This window comes from Malaclemys terrapin, chromosome 18 (genome assembly GCF_027887155.1).
Source record: "Malaclemys terrapin pileata isolate rMalTer1 chromosome 18, rMalTer1.hap1, whole genome shotgun sequence".
Taxonomy (NCBI): domain Eukaryota; kingdom Metazoa; phylum Chordata; order Testudines; family Emydidae; genus Malaclemys; species Malaclemys terrapin.
The window spans coordinates 16,107,985-16,132,250 of NC_071522.1; the positions used below are offsets into that span (position 1 = coordinate 16,107,985).

The following is a 24,266-nucleotide window of genomic DNA, read 5'->3' on the forward strand; positions in this document are numbered from 1 at the left end:
AAGAGGCCTGTGGTAAACCCACTGTGCAATAGCCACTGCATGTTGGGAAGGGTCTGTCAGGAAATCCCTTTCTTCAGTAACTCTTGCAATATGCAACACAACTTTTGCTGAACATGTAGCGTCTCTTGGCTGCAAGAGACAGACTGCAATTCAGCAGCACTTTTCTCTGACTTGTTTATTAATCAGTCATTTGGCCAACATGAATGTATTACACACATCAAATGCCTTTTCAAAACACAGACATATTTGGCTAGTAAAACACTGTACAGGATTAAAAGAGATTTATGTATTAACTTTACATGGGAGTCTCCTACAATAATAGAGTCACCAAAAATGGCTATATTACAAAGCAAGGGAATAAATGCAAACCAGATCATCTAGGTTCCAAGTACAAATGGTGGGAAAAGAATCAATTAAAAATCTCTCTTATTGCTCAGTGCAATGGAATGCTGAACACCTTCATCTACCATGAAAAAAAATCAATGAGAGATGAGTTCACTCAGCACCTCATATGATCAGTGCCTTGATCAACTGTAACGAGGAGTGCGGTGGCACCTTAAAGACTAACAGATTTATTTGGGCATAAGCATTCGTGGGTAAAAAACGTCACTTCTTCAGATGCATGGAGTGAATCTCCTTATCAATTATTGAGAGTGGACTACATCCACCCTGACTAAATTGGCCTTTAACATTGGTTCTCCACTTGTAAAATAGCTCCCTTCTCTTCATGTGTCAATATAGATTTATGCCTGTATTTGTAATTTTCACTCCATACACCTGAAGAAGTGGGTTTTTTACCCACAAAAGCTTATGCCCAAATAAATCTGTTCGTCTTTAAGGTGCCACCAGACACCTCGTTATTTTTGTGGATACAGACTAACACGGGCTATCCCTCTGATACTTGATCAACTGTATTTTGTGTAGCAGTTCCTAGTAAACATTTAAAAAAAATTTGATCAGTTATTGAGAATATCTTGCAAAATTCTGTCCTCGTGTACACCAACGCAGCCTCATTGTACTCCCTGGGATTGCACAAGTATAAATGAAGACTAAATTTGGCCCATCAAGTTTAGAACAATTCAGATTTGTTGAGAGACTGAATTATATGGGGAATCTTAACTGAAGTTCCATAACCTGTAGCTCTGAGAAACTCTATGAGAACTGCTGCTCTTGTAGAGGTGCCGAAATTCAACAGAACTGTCCAGTCTGGCTACGGAGTCCTGGCAAAGAATAAGCATCAGCTTTATTTTTTTCCCCAATGGGATCATTTGATCTTGCTCTTCGTGCTCTCTGTACAACGATTCATGATCAGGTCCTTACTGGGTCGTGGCGGAACGGCCGGTTGGGCCTTGGACACGTTTTCCACTATTTCATTTTTCTCTCCTACAAATGACAAGACATAAAAATATGTGAAAGTTCCATGCCAGGCCCACCTTAATATTTGTGCATATTGGTCTGGGACTTTCAGAGGAGGCCAAGTGATTTAGGTACCCTACTCCCAATGAATTTTAATCCTAGCATAAGTGTTTGATGTCAGTGGGTCCAAGATCAAGTACTAAATTGGGTCCTTCTAAAGGGAACGCAGGGGCTGAAAAAATGGTTTAGAATCTGTGAAGGATTAGGGATGGACACATGCTTAAAGCTCTTTACTAAATCGTGGCTCTAAAGAGGGGCGCAGCACCTTGTAGGATCAGGCCCTAGATTAGTTGAGGGGGCTGATGTCACAACGTTTAGATTCCAATACGACTTTTTGATTCACCAAATTGCAGGCAAAGAAGCCAGCAGCAGAGTTTGGATCAAGTTTCAAGTTGTCTCTCAGGTGGTTGTTTCTTGCTCAGAATCTAGCTGATCGCTGGATGTGAGATCGGGATTCGGGAAGGAATTTTCCCCCCAGGTCAGATTGGCAGTGACCTTGGAGAGTTTCTCCTTCCTTTGCAGCATGGGGGTATAGGCCATTTGCTAGGTTCATCTGGGTATATCACAATCAATTCCCTGCCATTGCAGGGGGCTCAGGCACTGGGTGTACCTGGGTCCCTCCTGTTCGCTCTCTGTGGCTCATGATAATCTAGTCTCTCGAAGGCTGTAAAACACTTTGGTTTAATTTCGGTTGTTGTGTATGGAGTGCAGGTGGCCTGTGTTAGACAGGTCAGATTAGACGATTTGCTGATCCCTTCTAGCCTTAAACTCTAGGCCTGTAAAGTCTGGATCCAGAGGTTTGGTGTGGGCCTCTCTCTGGCTAACTCAATGTGCTATTTAGCTTGCTGTGTTGCTCCACGCTCATTGTATAGCTTCCCATTCACTAGGAATGTCACAAATGCATCACTGGGGCTTTCTATATATTACCTCCCATTATTTGCAGGCATTTAAGACATTTTAGAAATTGGAAATCATTAGTTTCCACCCTTTGGGGGTTAGTACCGGCCCTTCTGGGGCCTGCCCTATTTCCACCTCCATGATTTTTCATACCCACAATGCCTTGCTATTCCAGAAACAAACCTACGCATCTCTTGAACTCATTCCATCTGTAGTCTTTGCTTCAGTGGCCTTTCCCTTTTACTTTTTCCATATATGTCTAACTCTTTGTATGAAACCCACTTCCCTATTTACTGTTCGTAGAAAACTGCTTTGTCAGGATTGCGAGACGCTGTAACCACCATCAGATTCATCGGGCCATTTCATAATGAAGACAATTTCTCTAGAGCCCCTCAGTCTGTACTGTTCTAAAGAGAATAAACCCAACTCCTTTGTAGCCTGTTGCTTGTAAGCGCTGAGCGCCCATAGCCATCAGTGAAGACAACGAGAGGTGCACATGCTCAGCTCCTTGAAAATCTGACGCTTGGCCATTCCTTATGGTCTGGATTGATCTGGCATTGATTTGGTTGCCTGGCACGGCTGTAGAAGTGCTGTCTGCAGCTCAAAATTAGACCACGTGGCCGTCATTAGCTCTGGTGTGTGGATTCTCCCCCTGCCACAAACACCCCTGAGCAACCTCAGCAAGGTATGAGGACTTGCCAGGCGGTGGGTAGACTAGGAAGCGTAGTGATGTCCACCAGCCCGGAGGCCTAATGCGCATGAGGGTCTCCTGGAGTACAACCGTCCTCTCCCCCGCCGTACATGACACAGGCTTTCAGTCTAGCGGGTATGTCAGATGGAAACTTACTGATCATGTTGAACTTGTTCTGGTGATTGCTCTGCGTCTTCCTATACTTCATGCTGTTCCGCCTGTATGTCTCCTGGCTGATCTGCTTCGGGCCTTGGTTGTGGATGCTCTTGATGTTTCGGATGGTCGACCTGCGTAGAGAAAGAGTGACTCTTTCAGTGTTTGCTGGGTTAACTATCTAAGCTTTCTCACTTCCCACTGCGGGGACTTTCCCCTCTCGTAGACCTGGCAGAGTCTCATCCTGAGGAGAGCACTCTCATTGGATTTAGCCTATGATTGCTTTTGATTATCCCAGGCAAAAGGACCATGGATTAATGTCAACAACTGTGAGCAACCTGACGGGATTTGTCGTGTAAAATTAGCCAGGCAGCATCTAGCTGCTAGGAATGAATGCTTGAAAAATGAATAAATAAGTGTGAAGCTAGGATAGAATTACAGTAAACAACAGCAATGCTTACTTAGTTCTTCCGTCGATCTCAAAGTACATTGCAGAGGAAGGCGAGCATCAGTTACTTGCAATCTAGATCACATAGCAGGTGAGTGGCAAAGTGCCCCATCCATTGGGCCACACTGCTCACCTATGCCTATTTATATCAATTGGTTCTGGTATATCACCAGTGTAATTCCCATGTAGGAATTCATGGCTATCAGGGCATTCACATTGTGTGTGTCATACACACACTAAACTACTGGTCCCTTTGATATCAATGGCAAAACTCCCATAAATTTCAATGGGATCAGAACCTGGCCCATAGACAGATCAGATTACATGATTTAGGAAGCATGGTTTCAACCTGTTGTTTCCCGAGCTACACCTATCACACACAACTAAAGTACTGTACAAAGTGAAAATAAACACGAACACAAAGACATGAGGCCGGATTCCCAGCTGGAATAAGACAGCATGCTGCCCATGGGAGTTCTGAGCAGGTGTTTGCCTCTCATCTGGGATCTGAACTAAGACCAATTCATTTTCATAACCGGTGCATCAAACAGCTATGAGCAGATGGCACCTACTATCTATCCCGGCTATTTTTTCACACTGGGTTCATACTGTTTACTTAAGTGGAAGAGGCTTCATACTCTATTACCATGCCTCCATTCACTCCTAAAATTTCAACACACTTCACATCTGTGAAATTACATGCACCCATTTCATAGCTGCCCTAAGTAGAAGCGATTTTCTTCACAATGGGAGGTATGTGTGCCTTACAAGGGCTACTTTGTTTGGCTAAAGCAAGTGAACAGCTGAGCTTTTGGGTGCTTATCCAGACTGAACCCAAACTCGTTGCTTTTTGTGGTTCATCCCTCACTCGTAATATCTTTAGAGTGTCTCTCTCTCTTTCTATGTAGTGACAACTGTATACTCCAGTGACTGGGGTGCGCTATAGATATCTTAGCTTGACTAGATATTTACTGCATGGATATCAGTGGGGCTATGCCACCAGCTCAGAATCAGACCCGCTGGATTTGGGAGCTTATGTACAAAACCTGCCTTGGGATGACGCAGAAATGAAGAGAGACAGTTCAACTCTGCACTTTCCAGCAGTTGTTGTTACATCAGCACCAGGGAGTTTAATTACCTTTTATCTTTTCAATCAAAATAAAATCCCTTCCATTAGCTCAAATCCTCCCCTCAGATTAGCTAGTTTGGCAGCTCCGATTAGTCAAATCTCTGCTCGCTTTTCAAAGACTCAGTGAACACAGTTGGAAAACAGAATCCAATTTGAAAATTAACCAAGATTATCCCCAGAAAGGAAACTTTGCAGGCGGACACCTAGAAATAAATCCAAGTAGAGTCAGTGCTCGAGTGAAGTCTGCATAGGCCTGCGCCGAAAAGAGTTTAGCATCCTCATATCCCAATAATGTCAATGGGAATTGAAGTTACTCAGCAGGCACCTTGCAAGATTGGTTCCCTTTGTCTTTCTTTTCAGGAAGGAAGCCTTTTAGCAACCCTCTTCCTCTACCCTCACATAGCACTTAAGCAGTTCCTCATTTCTAGGGCAAGCGATGGGCATTCCAACCCACAGTCTGGTTTACTTCATCACACTTTCTCTACGGGACAATCAGACGCTGTTTGCCCACCCTACCTTCGAGGAGGGGCGCCTCTGTTTCTCAGCCCATTCTTCACAGTGTTGTTCTCTTCCCCAGATTTCTGCAGATACATGGAGGGGTAGTAACCGGTGATTTCTTCCTTCCTGTGGTGTAAAACAACATCACTTACATCTACAGCTCCTTGGTCATCACGACAGCATGTCTATCCAAATCAGGGGAACAACTTATCAAGGGTCTTGGGGGATTCTCCATCATGGACAATTTTTAAATCGAGATGGGACGTTTGTCTAACAGGTCTGTTTGAGGAATGATTGTGGGGGAAGTTCTGTGTTCAGGGTTCTACAGGAGGTCAGACTAGATGGTCCTTTCTGGCCTCAGAATCTATAAATCTACCTTCCTGGACGTTTAGCAGTTCTGGGGGGATTATTTTTAACCTCTAGTAGTGGTGACAGCTGACAAAGCAACCTGCTCCTCTTCTCCTCCATCTCAAAACCTGCCTGCAGATACCTCAGAGAGTTTGTCCCTTCTAGAGAATGAGTGGGTAAAATCACTACACTGAGAAACGGCTCCTATCTTGTAAGGCCTGATCTAAATTCCATTCACTTGAAAGGGAGTTGCATTAAGCCCTTCAAACATAGCTCATTGTGTCTTAAAGCATCTGTTTTATTTAAGCAGTAACAATTAAGGCAGAAAGCATTGCCTGAGGTTAAAGACCAGCAGGGAGCCGCTGATGCGCTATGGCAGAAAATGCCCTGCACCAGGATTGCTATAGCAAACCAACAGATGCCCCCTCCCACCTCCGCAGACAGTTACAATACTTGGCACTTTACATCCTCATTGTTTGTAATCAGTAACTAATGAATTATCCTCACAACATGCCTGTGATGTGGCTTTTACCCGTCCCATTTTAAGAATGAGGAACCAAGGCAGAGCAGTTAGGTGACCTGCCCTAAGTCATAGGGGTAGTGGGTATTAGGAGCTGGCATTAGATCTCCAGCATTCCTGGTTCACAGACCCCTGATCCGAGCACCCAGGACATCTCTCTGGATTGGGTGATACAGTTTCAAAAGGCACCTAGTAGGCGCTTTCAATGCCCTAAACGTTAGCCAATCAGCTGGCTAGAATCCATCTCAATGTACCATTAATTCTATGGCATACAATAGATTATTACACACCCAAAAACTATGTTAGAAGAGCATTATTAAGGTTGCAAAGACAAGCACTCAAAGGTTAGGAATTGCCAGAATTAGGATAGCCTGTGCAGCCTTAATTTTGACTCCCAAATGCAGTATGATACAGTCTATAATTAGGTGCTCACATCCTATTTTTCCCACAGGCCCCCTGCCTCATTCAGTGCACAGATGGATGGTGCTCACTGAATGAACAGCTATTCAGTATTGTTTTCTCTCCTCGTTGTTCAAATGTGTGGTGCCACTGCCAGGCCTTGTTTACTGCACACTATTCAAACCCGGCTCTGAAGACAGAATGACTAATTTCCCTATAGGCTTTTCTCCCTACTGGCTCCTAGTCCCAGTCTCCCTCCCCGATCTCCTTATCCAGCCTCCCTCCTCACGCCGCCTCATTGCCCAGCCAGGTTCAGTTCTCCCCCTGAACTGTCTCTCTTTGTCAGTTCTTATTCTCCACCTCCCACACAGACCCATTCTCCTTGCCCAGCAGGTCCCCATCTCCCTCAGCCCCTCACCAGCCCCCTTCCCCAGTTGTGATTTGCACCATCTGAGGAGCTAAACCTTCGTGCTTCTTCAACCCCACCCCCTCGGCTCTTTCCTCTTGTGCAGTTAAGTCAGACAGCTTCCTCCTCCATGCGACTTGGCGCCAGCCGCAGGGTTACTGAAAATACTTGAGAGACAGCCTCCCTGCTTTCCATTCCTAAGCCTTGCCCCAGCATGCCGCACAGCAGAGCTGCAGTTTCAGGGGAAGTTCTGCTCAGACGAGGCTGGGATCGGCTCACTGGGAATGGAATCTCCAGGGCTTTTAGCTGTGCGATAGCAAGTCTCCTCCACTGAGCAAGTGCCAACTGCTAGTTTTGAAAGGCTTATAACTTGGCCCAATGTGCCACGGGGATGGCAAAAGGCACATCCCTGACTCAAAGGCGACACACGTTTCAAGGTCCTGCTCCAAAGCATGGGAGCACTAAAGCTTCAAGGAAAAGGTCTCCCAAATAGTTTAATATGGAGGGGGGAGGGAAATCAATGTATTTTTCCCCAGCCTCATTCTTGGGAACAGCTGAATGTTTGGGGTGAAATTCCCCACCCCCCAAAAAAAATCAATCAATCTGAGGCAGACACCTAGCATGGCAAATTTCAGCCCAAATGATTAAAGTTTGGCAAAGTTATAAACAACTAAAAACAGGGTCTTATAATGGGAAGTGTTAGCCAACCTTAATAATGAGTGATGCTACCAGCCTCATCTATAACAACCATCCTATAATACATGTCGGTAATTAGATTGAATGGCCAGGTTCTCTCTCTATCCCTCCCCCCGAGTGGCCCAAAGAATCAAATCCCATTTACCCTGACATGTGATTTGGATTTCTCTTACCTGACAACCCACCAGCCATCAAGTAGCTTATGGATAACCTCTATGGCGTCTCCTTCTTTCAGTGTCAGCTCATCATCCTCGGCAGCTGTGTAGCCTTTTCTGACAACATAGAGCTCCCCTGAGCACAAGAGCATAGAAACAAAGGCTTAAAGGGTGCATTAGGCATTAATATCCAAAGAAAGGCTTTTTAGTGATCCAGATCACAGCTCCGGAATGACAGAGACAACACGCAAACAATGTATCCCATTTTAAACAAGACCCAGTTTGGATCCAGCTCTGGACTTCCTTATAGTTTGGGGAGGTTCAAGTGCTGGGGTTTGATTTGGGCACTGAGGTCAGTAGTGAGGTACCTAACTATTTCTGTTAGTCTTAAAGGTGCCACAGGACCTTCTGTTGCTTTAAACTATAAGCGTCATTGATCATGGTGCCACTGCATGGGAATTCACACAGCACTGGCTATACTCGTGAAGTCCAGCCCTAGCACATACTGGCTCACTGTAAATTCGGAGATGAATCATCTAAGTGCAGTTTCTTCTAGGATTACTCCAAAATCCTGGTCAGGAACATGGAGATGTCCAGTGGGGAGCTATTGGTGTGGGTTTGGTTTTTTTTACCTGCATAGTTCGGATCCTGCTCTTCAGATTCATCAGGACCTTCCATAGGCTCCAGGTAAGCGGCTGGGACCCAGCCACGTTTATTCTTTAACTGACAGAACCACCAGCCTGTAACAAAGCCAGCAGCAAACAGCACAGCGGTCAATACCATTCATTGTACTCTGCAGGCTGCAGGTCCAAAAACTGTACAAATCAACTCGCACCCCAGGCCTGTGAGGTAGGGGGGTCGCCATTAACCCGATTGGACAGAGAGGGAAAGAGAGAAACAGAGAAGTTAAGGGACTTCTTTGAGATCACACAGAGTCACTAGCAGGGTGGAGAATAGAATCCAGGTCTCCTGGCCCTGTTCTTCATCTGTGGGACAACTAAACTGCAGAATCATGGGACAACCTATCTTGATATTCATTTTCAGGGGTTACCGTTGTGCCTCTCCTACCGATGAAGCATCAGCAGCATAATTGGAACTGTCTATGGCTTCCGAGCCTAGAAAATCTGATAAGATTCCCTCAGGCCCTGTCTACATTTGGAAGTTTACCGAAGTAGCTGTTCCAGAATATTCTAGAAAACATTGACGGCAGCCTAACAAAACCCAAATCCTGGATCTTTAATTGACTATTGGACTGGTCATTAAGGAACCTCTGTGTGGAAAGTAATCGGATGCAAAGGAGTGGAAGGTGGACTGGGAAGAGCTGTTGTAAGGATCATCGGGGTAAAGAGGCCAGGGCCGGCTCCAGGCACCAGCAAACCAAGCAGGTGCTTGGGGCAGCACATTTTCAGGAGCGGCATTCCAGACAGCCTCTTTTTTTTTTTTTTTTGCACTTGGGCGGCAAAAGCCTAGAGCCGGCCCTGGCAGCAGCAGCGCGTCCTACACCGGGGGCGCCCTGGGGCCGCTGCGGTTCGTGTTAGGGAGCAGCATCCGCACCTTATGGCTGGGTGGGCTTCGAGCGGGGGACACTCGGGCTGGGGGCCGCCCCTCGGGGCACACGGAACCGCCTGCAGGTGCCGCAGGGCGGCCGCCCCCTCAGCGCTGCAGCCGGGGCTGGACGAAGCGGCCAGAGCCACCCAGGGACTGCGGCCAGGAGCAGCAGCAGGAGCGGGGCCATAGAGGGCGGGGCGCTGCCGTGCGGGGCCTGTGTCCCGCTCTCCGGGGCTCCTCTCCCTCTGGGGCTGCCCTGCCCCAGCTCCTCAGCCCCCTGCCGGGGTGGTCCCCCAGCTCTGTCCTTCCCAGTCCCGGTCAGTCCTGGAGGCGGGAGCCCCAGCTGGAGGGACCCTGGGCTGAGGCGCGGCCTGGGAGCCCCGCTGCTTACCCTGACCCTGCTAGTGCTGGACTGGCTGGAGGCCAGGGGGGAGTGGGTGGAGTCAGTGCTGGTGGGGGGGAAGTCCAGCACTGGGGCGACAGGGGGTGCGGATGCGGGGGAGAGCCCAGGGCTGGGTTGGGGGGCAGCCAAAATTTTTTTGCTTGGGGTGGCAAAAAACCTAGATCTGGCCCAGAAAGAGGCTACTGTTTTATGTACAAATAAGTCATGCATCTGCCTCTGAACACTTCACAGTGACTTGATTGTGCAGGATGGAAAGCAATCAGTGTTTCCCTGAGTAGCTCCTGTATATCATGGTTTCGAAGTGGTTCTTTGTGTCAATCACCATGACAACAGGAGAGGGGAAGTCCACTTTTGTTTTGCAACCATGCGGACCGTAAATGTTATTTCCTCGCTGGGCATTAATCCCAGGAGTCATGAGGGAAGCTCAAAAGGCTTTCTAGGATTGCGTCACAGCCTCACTAAAAGGCATCCCCTGTCATGTGATTCCCCGTTTTCCTCACTCAGGGCAGGATTGTGATCATAGGATGCTTGCTGTCTTTACATATATGTGTATATATATAAATGCTCTCAGCTTCCATACTTAGGGCATGGAATTTCTTAAAACACATTTCGATATACAGATGCTCACTTTATTGCTACCTTATTATTATCTCTTGGTGCTGCGGTAGCACCCAGGAGCCCCAGACCTGGACCAGAACCCTCCTGTGCTCGGTGTTGTACAAACACAGAACAAAAAGTTGGCCCCTGCCCCAAAGAGCTTCCCGTCCACACGTAGAGTATGTTGCGGGTCTAAAACACCACGCAAGCTTTCACTAGCTGAGCCACCCCTCAGGAGGGAGGCCGGGGCTGTGATTTACAGATGCACGGGGAGGAACTCCTCCCTGCACCGTGGCTATGTTGCAGTGGTTGCCCCTGTATAGAGTGGCTGGAACAATTTGTATAGTGGGGGTGCCGAGAGCCGTTGAACCACACTGTAAACCCTGGATATGATGGAAAGTACTTCAAGCACCCCTAGTTCCTTCACCTATGCACGGTAGCCACAAAGCAGCCAGAAGGCTTCCCTGCAGGGGTACCTCCAGCATAGAGGCCTCCCTGGTGGGTGCAGAGATTCCCCGATCCCAGCTACACCTGCTGCCCTAACAGCGCAAAGCAGTTGGAAAGACACGTTGCCTCCCCACTTGATCTCTGCTGTGGGCTCAGTACTGGCGCCCACAAAACTATCACAGAATGAATCAGTGGCAGAGCCAGGAAGGGAACCCAAGTGTGCTTAGCGCTCAGGCCTGTTCCCAACCCACTAGGCCTCGCTACTCCTCTACAGACCTAGAGATAGGCCCAAAACAAAATCCCCGTCTCTACAATGGGCTGAAACAAGAAGCTGGATCTGATCAGCCCTGAACTTTGAAGCCAGGGCACATCCCTCCAGAGCAATGAGCTTTACCACTTTCACTCTTCTCCACAATGTCCACCATGTCCCCAGTTTTCAGAGCCATCTCGGAGCTGGAGTTCTTCTCATAGTCGGCAATCACTCGGTACGTCTGCAGGATGATGGGGCCAGTAATGTCTGCAAGAGAGAAGTGGGGACAGGATTTCATGAGCTCCTTTAATCGTTTTCCATCCAGCAGTAAAGCAGCACATTTCTGTTGATCGCCCGGGGAGAAATTAGGGAAACTCCACAGAACTTCAGTGGAAAGTCCAAAATTTTCTCACTCCCTAAGGGGTAGCAGGTCTGGTGTTCTCACCACCCTCAGCAGCAATGCTCTTGGAGTTCCTCTAACAAGGATCGAGAAAAACAGCAGCAAGAATTATAACTGCACTAGCAAGACAGCCACTGCTGCTTAAGGACCCGAAATTATTATATTGATAGCAAAGTAAGTAAGCAGTAGTATTTAGCATGTTGCATAAGTGTCCCAGAAAATGTTTGCCCATCACAGGCTGCCATCACTCATGAATAAACAGTCACTAGACATTTGCTGCCCCAGGCAGGCTGGTTCTGCGGTAAGGTTTCAATTAGGGTTACCATATTTTGTGCCTCCAAATGGAGGACACTCCACGGGCCCCGGCCCCGCCCCCAGCCCCGCCCACTCCCCAAAGTCTCCGCCCCCTCCCCTGCTTCCCGCGAACATTTGATTCACGGGAAGCCTGAAGCAGGTAAGGGGGGGGTGTGTGGGGGGGGAGGAGGCGCGGCCCAGGCTGGCCCCCCCCGGCGGCTCCAGCCTGGGTCGGCTCGGGCCCTGCGGCCCAGCGCACCCCCCCAGCTATCCCGGACTGGCTCCCGGCCCCGCGGCCCAGCGCACCCCCCGGCGGCCTGGACCCACAACCCCGGACCGGCTCCCGGCTCCGCGACCCCGCGCACCCCCCCGCTACCCCGGACCGGCCCGCGGCCCCGCGCACCCCCGGCTCCCCGCCCGGCCCCGCGGCCCGGCGCACCCCCCCCACTACCCCGGACCGGCTCCCCGCCCGGCCCCGCGGCCCCGCGCACCCTCCCGCTACCCCGGACCGGCTCCCCGCCCGGCCCCGCGGCCCCGCGCACCCCCCCGCTACCCCGGACCAGCTCCCCGCCCGGCCCCGCGGCCCCGTGCACCCCCCCGCTACCCCGGACCGGCTCCCCGCCCGGCCCCGCGCACCCCCCCCCCCGCTACCCCGGACCGGCTCCCCGGTGCACCCCCCCCGCTACCCCGGACCGGCTCCCCGCCCGGCCCCACGGCCCCGCGCACCCCCCCGCTACCCCGGACCGGCCCGCGGCCCCGCGCACCCCCGGCTCCCCGCCCGGCCCCGCGCACCCCCCCCCCCCGCTACCCCGGACCGGCTCCCCGCCCGGCCCCGCGCACCCCCCCGCTACCCCGGACCGGCCCGCGGCCCCGCGCACCCCCGGCTCCCCGCCCGGCCCCGCGGCCCCGCGCACCCCCCCCTGCTACCCCGGACCGGCTCCCCGGCGCACCCCCCCGCTACCCCGGACCGGCTCCCCGCCCGGCCCCGCAGCCCGGCGCACCCCCCCCCCCGCTACCCCGGACCGGCTCCCCGCCCGGCCCCGCAGTCCGGCGCACCCCCCGCTACCCCGGCCCGGCACCGCGCCCGGCCCGGCACCATGCCCCCGGCCCCGCACCGGCCCCGGCCGAGCCCTCCATCCCTCCCTCCCGATTTTCCCGGACATGCCCGGCTTTTGGGGATTTCCCCCCGGACGGGGATTTGAACCCCCAAAAGCCGGACATGTCCGGGAAAATCCGGACGTATGGTAACCCTAGTTTCAATTCTCCCATTGACAGTAAATTCTCTGCAGGCAGCAGTAGCAATGGAACAGCAGGTAAGGTGACCCTGTAAAATATGCACAGGCCTACAGATCCACCATTATCAGCCGGGTGCCGAGTGGGAGATGGCATTTGCAGAAGGGATGGGCAGCCCCACGAGCCAAACGGGGCCCCGGCTGAAGGTTTGAAACCTTACAAGGAAAGGAAAATGGGTTTGACTTTCAAGGAGCCCTAGCCTACCCACTCCAGTCACGCATGGGAAGCGTCTGGAATGAAGACGTATTCTGTACGAAAGGAGAGAGGGCAGCGCATCCATGTTGTATGGCGTGCCCCGAGCATGAAGAGAGGAACTTGGTTTCTGTCAAGTTCTATCATTGAGAAATAACGCTACTCCTGCATAAGGCCCCAGTTCTGCAAACAATTTAAGCACGTGTTTCAGTCCAACCTTACTGGGCCTATGTGCTTTGCTGGATCAGGGCCGACCGTGCTGTTGGAATGCACCCTCCAGTACAATGCATTCGCCGGAGTTTGGGGAGAGCATGGCCTGGAGGCCCCATTGACTCCTTCCAGGTGCATGAGTCTGGCACTCAGTGTCACAGTGGGTCTGTATTGGACCCGCTTTGGGGCTGCCATCCCTTTAGGCTAGCATGGAACCCTCCATTCGCCACTCCAGGAGCAGTTTCTCAATTCACTATGCCCACCCTACAGGCCGCTTCCTCAGAGAAGGCCGTGCTGCTCTGTATGCAGCTGGCACTTCCTGCTCCTGGGCGGAGGAGATCTGCCTTGCAGCAGGGCCAGCCTGGGGCAAGGAAGCTGGTGCCCTGTGCTGAACACTGTTCCACCCTAGAGATTATTCTCCCTCTGTAGATATTTTCCCACAGTGCTGATGGAACCATGTGCTCACTGTGGCTAGAACAGTTGCTTACTAGCATCCGAATAAAAACCACAACTTCTTCTTACCTGCGACATTTTTCTTGGAGTCTTTTGGCACTAAAAATGTCTCTGGTTTCTTGATGCTAGATAAACAAGAGTGAAGTCAGTTTAACGCCAGTGGATGTTGACCCTTTGTTTTCTCCCCTTTTCTATCAGCAACAGGGTTCCCTTCCCTCCATACAAAGAACATAAGAACAGCCATACAGGATCAGACCCATAGTCCATCTAGCCCTGTACCCGGTCTCAAACAGTGGCCAGTACCAGAGCATCAGGGGAGTGTACAGAACAGGGCAATTTGGAAAGGTCCATCCGTTTTCCCCTCCCAGATTCTGGCAGGCAGAGGTTTAGGGTCGCCCCGAGCATGGGGTTACATCCCTGACCATCTTGGCCATCATCCTTGCACCTCCAGGTCCAGTGTAGACATTCCCTTAGAAGACAGGGAAGGCCATTAGAGGGCTCATCAACTAATTAAAGAGATAGTACCCAATTCCTATGCAATAAACAATGAAAATAACCACATCTTTGGGCAGAGGCCAGGCCTGAAATACTTCAGCCCGATAGTCACTCAATCTTTCTGAAAATTTGACCTGAAAACAGGGGCTTAGAATGAAAATGTGCAGGCAACCTTAACTATAGCTGTTATTAGTGCTCTGGCTATGTAATATATCATATCATATTATATTATTTTATTTATATGTTCTAGGATGTTAGTCTCCTATTATATTAATAGAAGAAATCTGATCATGTTAATCAGAACATCAGCAATTGAGTGGATGAGAATTCTTCCCCTTCTCACTGGGGTAAAGACAAACATAAGAAAGTTGCATAGAAATGTGCATATTACAAATTTAATATCAGTTTGAGTTAGATTCATAGGTTATAAAGCCAGAAGGAACCATTGTGATCATCTAGTCTGATCCACTGCCTAACACAGGCTGCAGGACTTCCCTGCATTAACTCCTGTTTCAACTAGAGCAGATCTCGTAGAAAAATACCTAGACTGAATTTTTAAGTGGTTAAGACACCCTGAGTTCTGGTGGAAGTGGCCGTACTCACTGGCTGTCTGTGGGTGGGTTCAAGTCATCAGGCCTGACTTTGAAGAAGTTCAGAACATGGGAGCATCGGGAAATCTTGTGTGGCAGATTCAGCAAGGTGTAGCAGTATTCAGTCAGCGTGCCTTGTCTGTTCTGTGTAGACCGGTGGCCATCAAACCATTTGGGTGCTAGAAAAGAGCAAAACCAGGGAGACTTATTTTTTGTGACTAGCACTTTTGGTAGAACTGCCCACGCAGTCACCTCGATACTGAATATCACCCTGAAAAAGAGTTGAGTAGAACCCAAAAGGTTCTAATCTATAGTGACTGTTACTCAGATGGCTTCTTGCGCCCTTCTAAGGTAATGGAGTTTGGGAGCATCTCAAAGCGTCCTTAGATGCCACAGGGGACATTTTTGAAAGCGGTGGCTACTGCTGACACCAAATGGGTGCCATCGGTGCAGCTACATCCCAAGGGTGCTTCGGAAAAACGTGTCCTTGGCAAACATTTTTGAAAGGCCCATTGTAAATACGGACCTAAGTTTTAACAAAGTTCTGTTGCCGGAGCACAGAGTTCCTCCTTCTGTCAAGCCAGCAGCAGAAGCCCCGTGGCAGCCAGTTGCACACCCCGGATCTAAGCAGAAGCTCTGCAGTGAAGACAGAGAGCAGCTTTGTGGAGAGAGTACTAATCTGAGCAGATTACCTCCAGCCCCCGCAAGGGAACAGGCTGACGGAGAGAGGAAGACCTCACGTTAGTGCTGTGGAGCTCTAACGTAATCCCCATAGCCATCACCAGGGTAAGCCCACCTCAGCTTCTTATGGGTCAATAGATTAGAACAAAGCTGCCAGCCTTTGTTCTAAATGGTCCTGCTTCACTTCTGTGAGGCTGAGAGATTCCCTCTCTCTCTAACTATCAGAACGCAGGCTGAAGCGTCATAAACAGTTTGCGTTAGATAATGAAATGATCAGTACATTGTCTTGAGCACTCTGAAGAACACAGGTGCATGCATAAGTTACAATCCAGTGCAACCACTAACTTCACCCATTAACAAGGGAAATTCTTTCAGTTCCTCAAATCAATACTATTACGTGCTCGTTCTGGAGCACACCCATGTGCCTTTAGGCAAATCAACACTATAAATATGCTGCTGGTTACTGTGTTCAGGTGGCGGGCAGAGGAATGAATCTCAGCACTGTTACGGAGGGGTGCAGTTTGCATTTTGAGTCATTCTTTCCAGGGAAATGAAGGTCTATCTTGATGTAGGTCTTCTGAAGGTCACCTCGATACCTCACTGTTAAATGTTATGGGAACCCGTGGTTTATTTGTGTAGGTGGAAGCCAAGAAAATGCCCCCACCCATAAACATGTATTAACCCCTAGCCAGGGACTGTATTTCCCTCCCCCACCCTATGGGCCACACGGCCAAAGAGCTCAGCTCCCATGTAGGCACCTAAATGGTCAGATTTCCAGACGTGCTCAGCATCTAGCCGCTCCCATCGTTCTCAGCTGTTCCTGCTGTACTAATAACTTCATACCTATCTTGGCACAGACAACACACCACAGACGTCAAGCTATCTGCGTCAGGCTTATATTCATTTGGTGTCTTGGGCACCATACGGCACATTAAAGACTGCACATTGCTGTGGCAATTGTAACTCTCCAGTGAGTCCTTTGAATTTTATAACGGAGAGTGATTTCCTGCTGTTTATTTTGCACACATACAGGCCATAGGTAAGACAACGGGCCAGCGCTTCAGCCGTGGCTCCCCAACATACTGTTAACAATTTCTTAATGGAGTTTTTTGTCTGTTTCTCTAGTTTATTGAGAAAAGTGGAACAATGAATTTTTCCTGCTGGTGTGACTCAGAAAGGTCTGAATGGGTTTCATTCAGAATTTCAGCGAGTCCTGTGTTTCAGCAGAACTGCTACCAGGGTTCCAAGCGGCTCTCCTGGCAGGGGCGGCTCTAGGCACCAAGCACATGCTTGGGGCAGCCCATTTGCAGGGGCGGCAGGGATCCAGCATGGGAGCTGAGAACCAACAGGGGGCCCTGGGAGCTGTAGTTCCTTGGTTAGCTCCCTGCCTATAGAGCCAGCCCTGGAGCAGGGAAAGAACTACATTTCCCAGCATTCCCCTGGCCACTACCAACAGGAAAGAGGGGGAGGGAGGGAGGTAGCTGAGACCTCATGCTGCAGCCTGCTGTGAATGGAGAGCTGCCCTGGGAAGGGCAGGGAGACCATATTTTAACATTCAAAAAATAGGACACTCCACAGGGAGGGAGGGTAGCCCCACCCTGCCCCCATCCACTCCCTCCGACTGCCCCCACAGAAACCCCAACCCATCCAACCCCCCTGCTCCCTGATCACCCCCTCCCGGGACCCCACCTCCTGATTGCCCCCTCCCGGGACCCCACCGCCTATCTAAACCTCCCTTCTCCTTGTCCCCGACTGCCCCCTCCTGAGACCCTCCTCAACTTCTGCCCCAGGACCCCACCCTCTACCTGTCCCCTGACAAACCTGCGGGACTCCCATGCCTATCCAACCACTGCCTGTCCCTGACTGCCCCCCCCAGACCCCTGACCCATCTAACCCCCCCTTCTCCCTGCCCCTGACTGCCCCCCCCGAACCTCCGCCCCATCCAACCCCCCAGCCCCCTTACCGTGCCACTCAGACCAGCGTTTCTGGCTCCACGCAGTGCCAGACACACTGCTGCATACATGCTGCCGTGCTCCCCCGCAGAGCCACAGTTTCCCCCCACCCAGCACCTGCCTTCCAGATTTGAACACCTCAAAATTCAGGAGTGCTCAAGCTCAGTTTAGGCAGTTGTTACTTCATTTCTCCCAAATCAAATATACTGATCCACTGTAACTTGCTGTAGAAAAAGTAGGATAAAATTGAGCAAGAAATGCTTCCTAGTGGTTATTAGGACTGGAATTGCTATTTTCAACAGCCATTGCCTTTTTTGTTTGTTTGTTTGTTTAAAAGGAAGACAGTGATATTGCATTGGCAAATTCCCATAGAAAGAAAGAGTGGAACAAAAGAATAATAAAGGCACCTCAACTTTTCCTCATTTATGTAGGACAGTCTTATAATATGCATCCAGATATCCTCCAATCACACAAGCTGAAAATTGTTCCACTTTACTGCAGTTCTGTAACCATGCGGGAACCAATCCTGTCTGTGTTCTGTGCACATCTAAAATTCCTTCTGAATGACTTGCCGTGGGAGCGAGTTACCAGTGACCCAGGGCTGCGGCGGAAGGAGGGTGCAGGTGGGGGTGGGAGAGAGCCCAGGGCTGGGGTGGCAGGAGGTGTGTGTGGGGGCATTGGTGGGGGGGAAATGAGGGAGACCAGGGCTGGGGCAGCAGGAGGGTACGGCGAGGAGCCCAGGGCTGAGATGGGGGGCAGCCAAAATTTTTTTTGCTTGGGGCGGCAAAAAACCTAGAGCTGGCCCTGTCTCCTGGCTATGCTGGTGGATCTTACAACTTCCTCAAATGTACAGATGTTGTTTCTGGGGCCTTTCAGCAAAACCAAGACACAGCCACTACAGTCTGCAACTTTGCAACGGAGCCAAGAATTTTCATGCACCAGGACAGGAGGCAGACGAACATACCACTTCGTCTTTCCCTTTATGATCACCACCTTTCACTGCTGAATCCAACGGACCAGATGTTGGGTGTTCCTCATATCGAAGGGATTTCTTCATTAAAAATAGAGCAACAAATGCTGACAGAGAAATATGACCCCACCCACCACAGCTATTACAGTAACTAAAGTCAGCAAAGTGAAATCGTCTTTGAGAAACTACTTGTGTGTAAAACTCCTTATGCGGACGGGGGAAAGTACAGCGGGGACTTTGGGGGCATTCCCCAGCCAATGGCAGTTATTAGGTTTGCATTTACCCAAATCAGTGATAGGGACTAATGACAAATCCAGCTCCCAGTAAAGTCCATGGGCAAATACCTCTTGATTTCAGTGCAAGTTTGATTGAGTTCTAAATCCTGCTCCACTTATTCACTCAGGTAATCCCAAGGAAGTATTATTAATGGGTATTTCTATGCAGGCATTCCCTCAGAAGCATTCATGAATTAATCCTCATAATCACTCTGAGGGAGATAGGTAGCATTATCCCCGTTGTACAGTGAGGGGGAAACTGAGGCACACAGAGAGGTGCAATGACTTGCCGAAGACTGGGAACGGAACACAGATCTCCCGACTCTCACTGCCTTAACAAGTAGCCCCAGGACCTGAAAAGCTTTCTGCCTGCCAAGGTTGGTGCTCAGGCTGACATGGCTCTTTACAGCGGTCTCTCATCTCATCCCTAGATTGCAAGAGGGAGACGTGGCTGGGACTGAAAATGGGTGTACATTAATGTACAACTTCAGGGGAAGTTAGGTCACTTTCCCTGCATCTGCCAGAAGTTGAGCTATAGGCGGTTACTGATTTGTGATCTGAAACAGTCGGTGAAGCAACTGTTTTATTTACAAAAGCGACAAAGTCCTGTGGCACCTTATAGACTAACAGACGTATTGGAGCATAAGCTTTCGTGGGTGAATACCCACTTCGTCAGACGCACGTGGTGGAAATTTCCAGAGGCAGGTATAAATATGCAGGCAAGAATCAGTCTAGAGATAACGAGGTTAGTTCAATCGGGGAGGATGAGGCCCTCTTCTAGCAGTTGAGGTGTGAACACCAAGGGAGGAGAAACTGCTTTTGACAAGACTCTGAATGGCTAGCCAACTACAAAAGCAGTTTCTGCTCCCTTGGTGTTCACACCTCAACTGCTAGGAGAGGACCTCTTCCTCCCCGATTGAACTAACCTCGTTATCTCTAGACTGATTCTTGCCTGCATATTTATACCTGCCTCTGGAAATTTCCACCACGTGCGTCTGACGAAGTGGGTATTCACCCACAAAAGCTTATGCTCCAATACGTCTGTTAGTCTATAAGGTGCCACAGGATTCTTTGTCGCTTTTTACAGATCCAGACTAACGTGGCGACCCCTCTGATGTTTTATTTACAGTAATTAATTTGTATTTTTTTTTCTTTTTTTAAAACAGAAGCATGTCAGTTCACCTAAAAGCCCTACCGATTCTGCTAAAATGACTCTAAACGCACGGACCCACACTTTGCAGCTGTATCATGTTTTTCTAGCGTTGATCACCTACACTTGAGGAAATATACAAGTACACCAAGCCGTTTGTGGTGGGTGTTCATTTAATCATGTCTCCCTCTAGTGCAGAGTTCCAGTTACTACAACAGTCTGCTACTTACACCTAATGGAGTTACTGTATAGTTTTAAAGGTCTCAGGTCCCATCCCCACTGAAGACCATGGTGTCTGTGTATATGCAGACATATTACAGGGGGGCTGCCGTCCCTTTTCATTCCAGCTTCCTGCTTTGAAGAGATTGGCTGCACAATACATCTGCTTACCTGGTAAGTGAGGGATGATCCTATTCTCCATGTTGATGTCCCCAGATTCAATGGGAAACATTTCCTTCAAGGATTTCTAGCATGAGAAGAGAAACCAGTATTAGGTGCACAGTCCAGTCAGCATATCCGGGCACAATTTTCCAAAGGCCTCAGCTTGGCCTCTGACTGCGCATCCAATGGAGAGCTCAATTTTGCATCCCATTTTATAGCACCTAGACAGCTAGCTCGCTGATTGTGCTGACAAATCAGGTAGCTAGCATTAAAGGGTCAGATCCTGAGAGCTGATGGCACTCAGCACCTTGCAGGATTGGGCACCCATCAAAGGACTTTAGGTAAAAAAAATTTCAAAAGTGCCTAAGTGACTTAGGAGACAGGTTCCATTTTCAGAAATGACTTTTAGGCACTTAGGTGCCTCTGTCCCATTGCCTTTCATGGAGATTTTGGCTCCTACGTCTCTTTTGAAAATGGGAATGTTTTACCTTTTAACTCTGAGTTCTTAATATAAATTGTAAATAAAGGCAAAGAAATAATCATCAAATAATAGTCTGCCTCCATCTGGGGACCGGAATACTTTCCAAACTGGAAAAAAGCTTCACAACACTCGTAAGGGAAGGATTGTTATCCAGGTGTTACAGATGGATAAACACCGTTCATGATTAAATGAACCTGAAACCATAGACGTACTAAAGCGGCAGATGGCTCTTCTGGTGTGTGGCACTGGAGATACTGAGTTAGAGAAGCCACTCTCCCAGGAAGCCCTGGGACAGGATGTCTGTACCTTGTGGTAACCAGTTCTCCCAAGGGCAGTTTGTATCCAGCTTAACTTCTCACTTCACTGCAGTAAAACGTTGCTAGAAAAAAAATCAGTTCCAGACTCCTCTGTCTGGTGAATGGCAAACCCCCGCGTGGAAGGTGCTAGAAAAAGGGCCAAGTGCCTTCTTCCAAATCAGCCTAGCAAAGGCTGCTACTTAAGTGGCTGATAGGGTATCTAGGCCACTCAATTCCTGTCCCTCTCCTGAGGAAATCAGATCACATATGCTCTGAGGTCACCTGGCCCAGACTGAATGCTACAAGTTTTATATTATGGTTCTGAAAACATACGTGCAACTTCCACTGAAGTCACTGTGAACCTTCCATCACCATGCATAAAAAGCGTAGGCATTCCCATAACACAGTGATGAGCCTGTTATAAAGGTCTAGCTAGACAGAATATGGCCTCAAGCCTTTATAACTTCAACTACCTGAAGGGGGGTTCCAAAGAGGATGGATCTAGACTGTTCTCAGTGGTGGCAGATGACAGAACAAGGAGTAATGGTCTCAAGTTGCAGTGGGGGAGGTCTAGGTTGGATATTAGGAAAACCTATTTCCCTAGGAGGGTGGTGAAGCACTGGAATGGTTACCTAGGTGGAATCTCCATCCTTAGAGGTTTTTAAGGCCCGACTTGACAAAACCTTGGTTGGGATGATTTAGTTGGTGTTGGTCCTGCTTTGAGCAGGGGGTTGGACTAGATGACCTCATGAGGTCTCTTCCAACCCTAATCTTGTATGATTCTATAACCATACCAGAACAACCTGCATAGCGCTCTCCAAAACGGACAGAATTTGGCCTTTGTTTTTGCCTTTTAAGCTCCTCCAGCCCGCTGCCCCCGCAAGCCAGACTTAGCTGAACCAATACGAACCAAGAGTTGACTTACATGAAATTCATATATCTCAGTAAATTTTCGATAGACTAGTTTTTCGGTTAGATCCTGCCATTTCACCAGGAACATGTAAACCTATTGAACAACAAAGAGTTCAGATTCTGTAGTTTATTCTGTGGGACCCCAATTTTTACCGCCATGTAGAAACAATCACTGTTTGTAAACCATTTTCCAAGAGATGCCAGGTAGATAGCCTTGTTTGCTGGAGCGCGCGCGCACACACACACACACAGACACACACACGCTCAGCATGTCTAGCTACCATTTCCAAACCTGTGTCAGTGACCATCCTCATTTTTCTCTATTCACAGAAAACTCAGCAAGCATATACAGTACAGCAGTTTGTAGCACAGGCTAGTACAAAGGATCGATTTCCTATAAACAGCCATTCAGCAGATATCACATAGGACTCCCTTGCCCCCCTCGCTCCATTCACACCACCCATGGTGCCAGTCTAGACCACCTGCTTGTCTGCTCCTCTCAAATACCCCTGTGCTTTCTTCTATACTGCCCCCACAAATGGCATGCCCCCCAGAACTGATCCATGAGGCTAAAGTCTCATTCTCTTTCATATCTCTTCCCAAGAAGACCTTCTGCTGTGATGCTTAGAAGAAAATCAGCCAACTCCGTAGAGGCTCAGCTGCAGGGCAGTTGAGTAGAGGCAATATTTAATTACAAAAACCTAAAAGAAAAGTAGAACTGGTTGAAAACTCCTATTTTATTTCCATTAAAACGGTCAATTTTTTCCATGACAATAATTCAGAATGAATTTTTAAAAATGTTCATTTTGGTTCATCAAAAAATTGAAAATTTCATCAGCGTGGAACTGTTTTCACAGAACATTTTTATTACAGCAAAACTTGTTTTCCCACCCCCCAAAAAATGTTGATTGAAACATTTCAACTAGCTCTGTTGTATACAGAGAAGAGATTAGGGATTGAAAAGGTTAGCCAGAGAATAGAAATACAAGAGAGACTGGGGTGAAACAGAGAGCCAGGAGAATTGCTTTTCCAACAGTGGCAAGTGATCACAAACTCCCTGTGACACCCGCCATATTAAAGCCATGATGTGAGCCTTGGCATTCAGTTCCAATGTGCCCCAAAGTTCTTGGTTCTAAGTGCCCCTCATTTCGTTTCAGCCTATTACAGGGGTGGCCAACCTGAGCCTGAGAAGGAGCCAGAATTTACCGATGTACATTGCCAAAGAGCCACAGTAATACGCCAGCAGCCCCCATCAGCTCCTACCCCCTAGCCCCCAGCAGTCCCACTAGTCAGCGCCTCCCGCCTGCCACAATCATCTGTTTCGCATGCACAGGAGGCCCTGGGCGGGGGGGAAGTGAGGGCACAGCAGGCTCAGGGGAAGGGATGGAGTGGGGGCAGGGCCTGGGGCAGAGCAGGGGGTTGAGCAGTGAGCACCCCCCGGCACATTGGAAAGTTGGCGCCTGTAGCTCCAGCCCCAGAGTCGGTGCCCATACAAGGAGCCACATATTAACCTCTGAAGAGCCGCATGAGGCTCCGGAGAGCCACAGGTTGGCCACCTATTACAAAGATAGGAATCAGTCAAGCAGGTGAGATCTGGACCCAAACTCTCCTGACCCCTTGGGTGTTCAGGTCTGGAACAGACATTTCTAACTACAATCCAGCCTGCTGTCTCAGCTCAGGAGAGCAGCAGCATTACCCCAAAACGTTACCTTGAAAGGGAAATTCAATTTTAAATACTTTTAGAAGGTAAAACAAAGCCCAGGGGAACTATACCTAAAGAAAAAAAACCCTTCAGTTTATTGCTCTGCAGTGTAATCTCCAAGTACTTACATAATGTTGGCTTGGAAAAAACCTTTTCTCGAAGCCCAGCAGCTCAATGTGTCTGATGTACACATCTTCCATGGCTGAGGCTGGCCCCTGTACTGAATGCTAGAATCTGGCTATTTAGCTGGTGGTAGGACAGAGCTGTTTGTCTGGACGCTCACTGCTGCCTTCTCCTCCTTCTCTGCCTGTGCATCGGGCAGCTTCTTGTATCCACGCTGAAAAGGGGAAGTTGCACTGACTAGATCACCCTTAGTTTTATTAGTGGGTTGTTTCCTGCTGAGAGTCTCAGGACCAGGAACTAAATAAATCCCTCTAGGTTCAGCTCTCTCCTTCTTTCTCATCGCCAAAAGTCTGCAGACGCCGTGGGGAGAAGTGGAGATGCTGTGAGAATCAGGATCCAGACGCCTCAAGAGGCG

General features: G+C 49.2%; 1 protein-coding gene across 1 annotated transcript; it reads right to left on the reverse strand.

Annotated features, from left to right (window-relative positions):
• Window positions 1-158: 158 nt before the first annotated feature.
• NCF1 (neutrophil cytosolic factor 1) lies at window positions 159-24,034 on the reverse strand. Its single transcript, XM_054008346.1, has 11 exons — window positions 23,857-24,034; window positions 22,040-22,120; window positions 20,347-20,422; window positions 14,942-15,107; window positions 13,913-13,968; window positions 11,146-11,268; window positions 8,389-8,496; window positions 7,775-7,892; window positions 5,251-5,358; window positions 3,161-3,291; window positions 159-1,383 (listed from the first exon to the last, which is right to left on the reverse strand). The coding sequence occupies exons 1-11, from the start codon at window positions 23,926-23,928 to the stop codon at window positions 1,265-1,267; spliced, it is 1,158 nt and encodes a 385-aa protein (XP_053864321.1). The 5' UTR covers window positions 23,929-24,034; the 3' UTR covers window positions 159-1,264.
• Between the last annotated feature and the right edge of the window lie 232 nt (window positions 24,035-24,266).